The sequence below is a fragment of the Pleurodeles waltl genome, chromosome 9, assembly GCF_031143425.1.
Source record: "Pleurodeles waltl isolate 20211129_DDA chromosome 9, aPleWal1.hap1.20221129, whole genome shotgun sequence".
Classification (NCBI taxonomy): domain Eukaryota; kingdom Metazoa; phylum Chordata; class Amphibia; order Caudata; family Salamandridae; genus Pleurodeles; species Pleurodeles waltl.
This window is the reverse complement of record NC_090448.1, coordinates 820,382,787-820,392,975: the sequence shown is the minus strand read 5'-3', so window position 1 is coordinate 820,392,975 and position 10,189 is coordinate 820,382,787. Positions and strand designations below refer to the sequence as shown.

The window sequence follows — 10,189 nt, the reverse complement described above, 5'->3', positions numbered from 1 at the left end:
TACCAACATACATAAAAAAAAGTTCTGTACCATTAAGATTGGTGAAAGAAATACGAATTGCACAGCAACAGAGGTTTTGAAATATTAAAGATTGTGTAAATCCGCTGGGCGTGGGGTGTTGATTTTGAAGCAATGTCTTTTGGAGATACCGTGCATGGCATCTATAATTAGCAGCCAGATGGAAAGAAAGCAGAACTAGACAGCAAGCAAACTGAATGCATTGTCTTGGTGCCTAGAACAACTAAGACACTTCGCAGGTGGTTCAATATGTTTCTTCTATCTGCCCACCTCCACCCGCCAACTAGAAACAAAACATTCGAGAGAAGTTTGAAAAGGTACATCAGCACTTTCACGTTCGGAAACCGCACAGAAGCATTATGGATTTGAGCAAAATTTGCATTACATTTGCTGACATATTGATATGGACTTTAAATAAACAACAGGCACCCAAGTAAGATTTTGTAGAAATAAATGTTTTTTTATTTTTTATTATTATATATTTTTACATATGTTTTAGGACTTACAGTAACACTGCCCTTTGAACTGGACACGTACAGTACACCAGTGCCAGGTTTTATTGTGCGTCTGGGCAAATTTATTTGGGACATAGCAGAAAACAAAAAGAGAGAACTGCGCCATTATTCCTCACATCAATCTGTGCAGTTCATACAAAGGTTAATAACATCCACCACTTTTGTACAGTAGCATAAAAAAAAAAACTTTAAATGAGCGTTGAAAAGGGAAACTCTGTCCACACATAAATATTTGTAATGTGCTTCTTCTAGTGCACTCTTTTCTACAATCTCACAACTTTACTATCATTTTAAGAGTACTTTCAAACTTCTCCAAATGATACAACTGTTCAGAAGCAGGGACAGCAGGAGATAGTATACAGCTAAAAGGGACACCTACACTCTATTATGCATTAAGGGAGGAGGCCTTTCTAGCTCTAAAAGGTCACCTACAATTCAAGTACATAAATCCCAGATTCACCACAGACGGGACATTTGGAAACCTAAATTCTACCCAGTGCACCTGTCTGTGTCCTAGCTGAAACCCCTAATAAGGAACACCACCATAATTAGATTCTCATTTGAATTAACGACTGATTAGTCACACAGTGGGCCCAACAATTGTAAACCGTATTTTCTGAAACAAGATGAAGGGGCTTTTGCCAATAAGATATTTAAACCTACTACAAATTCCTTCTATTTTTGTCACTTTCAAATGCAGGTTGGAAGTATGGATGTGGGGATAGGCATTTTATAGTCTTTTATTACTACTCGAAACAGGACAACTGATCAAGATGACAGGAGAGCTTCCTTTGGCACAGCTTAACCCGTCAATAAAAATGCAAGCATGGGAATGCACGGCCTTCTTCCAGGAGAAAAGCATAGTATAAATATACGTTTGCTGAAAACATACTTATGAACATACCGTGCATAAAAACAAAGTTCTTAATGATGGCTGTTTGGGGGAATAATTGGAGCGCACATTCAGACTGAGTAACAGGACGGATGGAGTGAGAAAAAAAATACTTTTCCGAAATTAATTTTTGATCTGAACAAACAAATCCGAGAAACACTACAAGAACTGAAGTAGGGGTGGGAAGTCAAGTTAAACTATTTGTGTTCACTCTCCCCATCTCATTCAACAAAACCTAGTCCTCGAACAGTTCCAGGTGAGTGTTTTACATATGTAAAGGATGCATCTTTAGATCAGAATCTGGGCTCATACCCTGACATATTACTCCAATTGACAAACTCCTCTTCCAACATATAGGAGTCTGTTCGCCGTAGAAAGACTGTGGTCTACAGTTTCCAGTGGATATGGCACCAAAAAGGCTTTTCCCCTCTTGACACCCTAGGAAGTTGCAATGCTTCATTTTTAGTAAACTGGTCAGTCATCTTTGCTGGCTAGATGTTGTTAAGTCTCCAGGCAAATAAGCCACCAGCTTTTCAAAACTTCTAGAGGAGTAAAGTTTTGAGTTAATGTTCTGCAAACACAGCAGCAGTCTTAAAACAGAAGCAACAGCAGGCAATCCCACAGCCCGTGCAGACTGGCTGCTTTTGATGACTTGTACATTTCTGTGGAATGACAAATCACAAGTGAACTTGTCAATGTCGTAAAAAAGAGCATTTGTTCATTTCAGACACTTCTAAATGGGAAGATTTAAAGTAGCCAAGTATTAGCTCTATTCCTCATCAGATGAGAAGACCTTTTGCTTTTCAGGAATTCGTTTTTTTTTTCTCATCATTGCTAAGCTCTTTTAATTATCAAACTTGTGAACACCTGTAACGGGGAATACAGAAAGCAGCTGGGAGAGGTTCTATGGCTTAAATGCATACAGAACACTTTGGAACATGGGAGTACAAAACAAGTAAAGGTTGCAGAATTCTCAGAGCAAAAAACGCAAAAAGAAAAGGCATTAAAAAAAAGAAAATCACAGACTGCTTGCATAGGTCAAACTTCCTGTTGCATATATTCACTTTTCAGGTGTCATTAAAAAAAAACAAAAAAAAAAAAAGAATATCCCCCAGTTATCTAATTCAGGATGCAAAAGGGGGTTCTAGTGAATTAACTATAGGCACAATATTTCCACAGTAAAAATAAATAGGGTCTCTAGAGGTGCTAAAGTAATGCTGTTGCTTATGTTAGGTATTCTTCTGCATTGTCTATATTATTCTTACTCAAACTACATCAAGCACAATTGGCAGCCAAAGTCAACAAGTATCCTATTGAGTGCTTCAGATTACAGACTTTATATGCCACACCAGACAGAAGAGTGAGCCTTCACAAATTCTGGGAACTGTCTGCTTTGCTTGCACGTGGTTTTTGACAATTAACCTGGAAGCTGGCTCTCTGTAGACCAATTCATTTATTAGTACCCAAACCTGGAGCTGGGAAGTGGGCTGCTGTGTCAGACACGAGAACAGAATATATGTAGCACCGTGGGATTTTCAAAAGAATGGAAAATAAACCCCTGGGTCCTACGTATAAATATCTGCTTGGAAGATAAAATTACATGTCTAACATCTCCCTCAGTTTCAGTACATTCTAGCAAGGTAATAAGCCACAAATAGACAGGAGTCACACAACTGACGATGAGTTATTGGACTTAATGATGGCTAAACACATCCAACGTTTCTCTGACCCCTTACCTAGAACCTGAAAAAGACACGTTCAAATTACAATTAAATTGACATTTCTACAAATAAGTAATATTGTCCTAGGCTACACTTCAACTCAAAAAAAGAAGGAATGTTCACTGCATTTGAATTAACCACAAACAAAAACGTCTTCACACATAAAGGGCCAGTGTATTCACATAACATAGCAACGAGAGATTCAAACACTTGGACCATCAGTTACAAAGTTAACTTCACACAGTCACTGTTCGAAGTCCCTGGAAATTAAGTGCCTATTACCTCTTGATGAAATGCTTTGGTTTCTGAAAAAGTGCATTACAAACATAATTCGAGGATGGTTGCAGGAAAGCAGCTCAACTGATCTTTTTTTCTATGAACTGTGTCATCAAGATTTGATCACTTGAGGCGACAAAGGGCGCTCTATTTCATATACTTTAATTTTCTCTATCCATTCTCGTTGTCCCTTTTCGTAACAGCTACCCTGTGGCATGGCAAACAGAAGGTTCCATACTGTAAGGAAATGAAAGTGCTTTTAATAATTAGTCGGCAAACAATAGCACAAGTTCATCAGAATGGCAGATGCCATGATAGAAAATACCTTGAACTTCTCAATTAAAAAACACTGGAGCAAGTGAAGTCAAATATGAACAATACGTTGTATTAATGGAGCAACCACAAGTAAAAAAAAAAAAAAAAAAAAAAAAAAAAACGAAGCATATCCTCAACACCTCACTTTTTTTTAACACAAAACTCACCACTTAAATAGTGGAGGGCTTGGTTACAAGGCGCAGCAAAAGAGACTGTGATCTGAAAATTAAGATTGTACCAACTCCAGCCTTTCATCATCTTGCCAAGGAAAACACCCTGCTACTCTCAGGCTCCGGCTCTTCTCCTTTCTGAAACCCGAGGGCCGGGATAGCAGAGATATAAAACACAGGCCTTACAAAGGTTTCAAAAAGCAAGCACGCTACGCAGCGTATGGATGTGCTTCTTTAAAGATGGATACTTGCTTGAGTAGCTGACATACAGTTTGCAAAAAACACATGAATCCAATGTAAGTAATTTGGCAGCAAAGAGAAAATACCAAATCATAAGTTCACACAAAAAAAACGTGCTAGAGTAGAGTTTTCCTGGAAAATGCTAGAGACTGAGTGATTTTTTTTTTTTTTTTTTTTAAAGCCACCCTGCATTATTCTGGAGAATCAAGGTCCAGTGTTTAAGGACACAGTGTTGGGATCACATTAGTGGGTTACAACGTGAGCTTCCTCCTGCACTCCAACATGCCATGAAAACGTACCAGCTGTTATTTAAAGAGAACTTTCAATGTTGCCACTTTTATTAACTGTGACCTTTCACCAGTTTGTGAGCTATATAGTCCGTTCTGGGTCTAGTTTTAGAAGTCTACAAATGAATGGGAAGTGGCATGACCATTTCACTATGGTGGTAATGACAAAAAAAAACAAATACTCGTGACACAACAATGCAATATTAATCAACAACTTTTAACAGTTTGAAATAGCACACAAGCCAGTCAACAATGTAAAAACCACCATAATTTAGCAAAGGGCGTAGGATAATCCGCTCATCCGAGTGGTATGTTCTGGTGCATACAGAGCAGCAATTGTTTCCCTAGTGAGGCTTAAGTTTTATCTGAATGTTGGACATGCAGCGTGAGCTTGACCCACAAAATTTAATGCACATGAGGAATATTTTAAAGCATGTCAGTTTTGACACAGTTTTCCAGCCAGCACAAGCTGGAAACTTGATAAACGCACAGCAAAAGATGGCGAGGATACAACACAACAAAAGCATAAAGCGAAGAGTTCTAGTCAAGTCGCAATGTGCTTTCACCAGTGTGCTGTTCAACTATGAGTCAAACATACTGAGCAGTAGAGGACAGAAAAGTCACTTCTAACTATCCACCGCCCCCATCTTTCACTACTTTTGCAACCTACCATGATTTTTTGATTAGGGCTGCAGACATCTAGATAGACTAAGCCCTTCAAAAGAACTACAAAGACGGTGAACACGCATTTAATACCCATCATAGAAAAGTCTACATTGAAATGTGATGGGGACAGTCTTCTCAAATGCACTATTTGAAAAGCTCGATTTAGAAAGAAACTGAAATGTTGAATATAATTTAGCAAATTATGGATTTATCAGCTTGAGAGAGAAATGCAGAATATGAGTAGGGCAAGTTCAGAGAGCAATTCTGAAATATTACGCATAACCTATAACATTGCTGCAATTTCCCCAGAGTAGCGATGTAACTTTCACACAAACTGTTTGCTTTTTCAGTTCTTTTTTCCAGGATTGAGACATTTTGACTGGAATGCACCACAAAACGCTGCTGGTAAATGGCAATTAAAAAGGCAACACATCAGCTGAGACAAAAAACGAAGGCAAAGCACCTGAAATAAAAACAGAATTTTCATATGCTACGCTACCAGTATTTGTGTATGAAACAATGATGTCTATTCATTTCAATAGTTCATTTAAAACAAACAAAGTTAACAAGCTTACTTTGCCTTAAAGTAAACAAACAAATAAATAAAAAACAGAAGTGCTGAAAACTCCTGATCATGCTCCGCACGAAGCTTTCTGTCGATGCTTAAGGGAGGCTGCTGCAGACTGCTCAAATGTATTGGAAATAAAAGAAACGGTTATTCCACAAACGTTTTGCAGCCAAAGAATGGCTCAAAGAACTATAGATATAGAGCCTTTCAGGACTATGCTCTATGTTATTAGTTGAGTAAAAGATGACGCACACTGTGACTCTCTGGGAATGAAAAGAATTGGTCTCAAAACCTGGGTTGAATGTACAAGTCCCAACTTCTACGTACTGTACCCATTTGCTCCCCTCTTCCCCTGCGTGTAAACATCTGCTATGAGAGGTCTGGTGTTGTGCCCATAACAAGATATGGCTACTTTCTCCATCACTGGGCACATCTTCAAAACAGTCTCTGGCAGGACGAGTAGATCAAAACAGCGGTTGTGACTGGATAAATGTTGTGGAGTACCGTCAAGGTTTCCACAACAGCCTGTGGCAGCAGCTCTGGAAATCTGACCGGAACCACGGCTTTCGAACCTTTGCATAATCAGCAGAAAGGATGTCCAAGATCCTTCTTTCTTAAAACCCAGTATTTAGGACGAGAGTGGAATAATTATGGAGGGGTTCATTGGAAAAGCAGCAAAGCCCAGAATCTTGAAATTCAGAATAAAGTGGCTGGGGGTGCTCCTTCACACTGGTCCAGACAAGTCGTGGTACAGCACTAAACAAAAGAGGGAGACAAGAAATGCTACGGTCAAAAGAATCCTTTTTTTATAACAGAAAACACACCTGACTTCTTTAAGTGGTTTAATTTCTACATCTACTGCATACAAAAGTCTGAAGTCATTCGATCGGTGTTTGTAGCTCCACAGAGGCAGGTAAACAACATATGAGAAAGGAAGCGTTCCTGCCTTCTCCCTGCTTCTACGCACGCCATCTTCATCAGAAGGCACCTATAATAGCATACTAACCGGTATTCTGCTTTGCATATCTCTCCGGGGAAACCAGAACAAGACTCCTGTAGCCCCATTCATTAGAGATGCTCCAATAATTACCTTCTAAAATAAATCCTGAAATCACCTAAAGCATGTCTATCCCACTTCAGACCCACAATGCCCAACCCCATTAAAATGGCACTGCTGAAGGTCAAGAACAGGGTTTTTTTTGGTTAACGACAGAGCTCTCATTTTTCAATGCTCCTCTGTTAAGGCCAATGAGGGTGACAGGATAAGGGCTCTATGGTCATCTGCATTCAACCACAGTGCACAATGCCTCCAAACATTAGACACCTTTGATCTGAAGGGGCAAGAGTCCTGTCAAGTTTATGAACTGAAGACAGCAGGCATTTTTTAAAGGGGCAATGCAGAGCCATAATCTTCAAAATACCCAGGCTCAGCCTTACCCCTCAAATGTATGGTTCAAGCATTCAAACAACACCCTTCATCTACGTGAATGGAACAGTATCTTCCATATGCTGAATAAGGTTCCAATTCTGGGTTGGACACAAAATTGCCCAAAATGGGCATTTCCGCAATTTCTACCTGTAATATTAATAATAAAATAAAAAAAATCCCATTAAAAAAAAAAAGTGTTCTATGTCGTCATTTGCTAAGCTAAAAGAAACCCCAATAAACCCTCGTGAGATACCACAGCACAGTGTAATGGTACATGGCCCCACACAGCTTACTTCCTGGACCCCGGAACATGATTAGACTGTAGCCTGGACAACAAGATAACGTTTTTGGTACACTTCCAGGGTGGTACATGAGGGAAGCAGAATACTAGTCAAGCTGTGTTGCTTATACCGAACTGTTCTAATCTCACTCTCAAGTGGTGCATGAAGTAGTACACTCCTACTACTCACGTTTCCCAAAATACAAAGTACAATTGCACTGCAAGAATCCCTCTCTGCCTTAAACTCAATACTTCCCGCAGTAATGAAAGAGTCCTTAATTCTAGCTTTCAGGAAGCATCCCGAGACTCGTCTGTTTCTCCAGCTTTTGAACTGCCCTCTATGCAGGAACCACGGGCAAACTCCAGAAGAGGCTGCAACGCAACCAGAACGCCTCTGCACGCCTCATCCTTGACATCCCCCGCCACTGCCACATCACAGACCACCTGAGAAACGTGCACTGGCTCCCAGTCAATCAGAGAATCACCTTCAAACTCCTCACCTATGTTCATAAAGCACTGCAAAACACCAGACCACAATACCTCAACAGACGGCTCTCCTCCTACACCCTACCCGGCATCTCCGCCCGCCGACCTCGCCCACGCTACCGTTCCACGCGTCCGCAGAACAACCACCGGCGGTAAATCATTCTTGCACCTCACCGCCAAAACGTGGAACACTCTTCCCACCCACCTGCGCCAGACCAAAGACCTCCTTACCTTCGGGAAACTTCTCAAAACCTGGCTGTTCGAGCAGTAGCAGTACCACACCCCTACCCCCCCACCTCAACGCCTTGAGACCCTCACGGGTGAGTAGTGCGCTTTACAAATTCCTGATTGTATCCATAGGATTAGTTCAATCAATCAAACAGTTAAACTATTGCTCTACAACCATAGTTAAATACTACGTGTTATAGTTCTGATACTTCTGGATGAGGTATGCAGTACCTAATTTGAAAAGAAGCACGCTATTATCTTGTGGTTTGCAGTATCACTAAATAAAATAGATAATAAAAACACACACCGGTCTTGCTCGTAACTGACTGCAACAACTCAAGAAGTTATACTTGTCCCTCATTGAGAGGGACATCCTTAAAGATGACAATATTTTTCCCCAAACCTGTTTGATTAATGCATTTCAAATCTATCTACTTTAAGTGCAAAGATCTTCCACTTTGGCACAACTGTCACTTACAACATGAGAATATAAATATTCCATCAGAATACAGCACATCATCGGAAAACGCAAGTTCCATGTTCACAATTTCATGCTATGTGTCTAAGATGTAAACCACAGAGCTATTGGGTTATCCAAACGAGTATGGCAGAAAGGGCAGAATCTGGTTCTCCTGGGTCATGAACTGTCCTAATCCGCATGACGAGTAAAGGTCTCCCACATTCAGATAGAGATCAGTACATAGCTATGACAAACAACCAAAACTGAGGGAAGAAATACGCCACAGGTATGTAACCCAGTTAGCTCTTTCATTCTACTGCTCATTAATGCAATTACTATGTTGAACAAGTACCGCAACCGCACTACTCAAGAACCATGGTAACTTACGTTGATTAATAAAGAGCAATCTGTTGTGCTTTTGATGGCATAAAGCACTGAGTCACTATCCAGACAGAGTTATGTGAATGTACATGTGGAAGCCTATTCTTGAACCCCTAGTGTAGAACGTTAGGACTAACAAATGTCACTGGTAGGTAACTTACCTTCTAGACGAGGCCTCTGCAGCCAATCTGGGTAGCCCTTAACAGTTGCATTGCTGCCTGGTCTGTGTCTGGGATCCACGCGGCTGTCGGAGCTGGCGCAAGGAGGTGTCGCCGTACTGAATTCCAGAGCCCATCCTTTCAGGGTCAAGCTCCCCTGTAAAGTCAAAAGCAGTTAGTGATGATATTTATACTTTACAGGCCTTCAAATACAGATATACTATACAACGCAGGTTTGTGGTATAACATGAGCTCACACGTGTACTGTGCAGTTTCAACCCACAATGAAAACACAAAACTAGTCTAGCACATACCTAACTTCACACAGAAAGAGGAGGCTCAGCCCAACTATAGACAAAAAGTAGACTTCAAGGGGTAGGGCAATATGTAATGAAGACAACATAAAAGAAATGACTTAGCTGCCACATGTACAAAGATAGGCCTGAAATAGCAACAATTATGAATTGCAGAGCTTCTGCACGAAAAGCGGGGGAAAGCATAAAAATTCAGGTAGACAGGCAGTTCAAACTTCCACATGCACAAAGACATACATTACGCAGATACTTGCAGAAAGGAACTTTCCGAGCAACCCACACACAAAGACAGAAATACAGACCAAAGTGGAAAAGTCAACACCAAAATATACAACTCAAGATGTTCAAGTTACTTACCTTCGGTAACAACATATCTGGTAGAGTCATATTCTAGTTGCAGATTCCTTACCTTAGAATTTCCCCCAGGCTTCAGACTGGAACCGGAGATTTTTCTTTGAGCAATACCCTTGCGCGTCAGTAGGTGGTATCGGTCGACTCCGCAGGCGTCGTTGGCATCGTGGTCGCCGTGATGATGTCGGGAGTAGTACATAGACGCCGCCCTCTCGCAGTGACATCAGTTTCTTTTAACGACCTTCCACCAAAAGCGCAGAGCCGCTAAAAACACTGAGATTGGTGCGCCAGAGCTAAGGATCTGAAAGGGGGAATCTCTGTCCCTAGTAATCAGTTTGCAAGCGGGGAGGATGGGTGGGCGGCGAGGAATCTGAACTAGAATATGTCTCTACCAGATATGTAGTTACCGAAGGTAAGTAACTTGTTCATCCGAT

The 10,189-nt window shown here is 40.8% G+C and overlaps 1 protein-coding gene across 1 annotated transcript in view; it reads right to left on the bottom strand.

Moving 5' to 3' along the window:
- Positions 1-457: 457 nt before the first annotated feature.
- RAB4B (RAB4B, member RAS oncogene family) overlaps positions 458-10,189 on the bottom strand; it is a 152,130-nt gene continuing 142,398 nt past the window's right edge. The window contains exons 7-8 of the mRNA XM_069208109.1: positions 9,094-9,247; positions 458-6,424 (exon numbers count right to left, since the gene is read on the bottom strand). Coding sequence (XP_069064210.1) covers positions 9,132-9,247 — 116 coding nt within the window. The 3' untranslated portion in view covers positions 458-6,424; positions 9,094-9,131. The remainder of the gene's footprint in view (positions 6,425-9,093; positions 9,248-10,189) is intronic.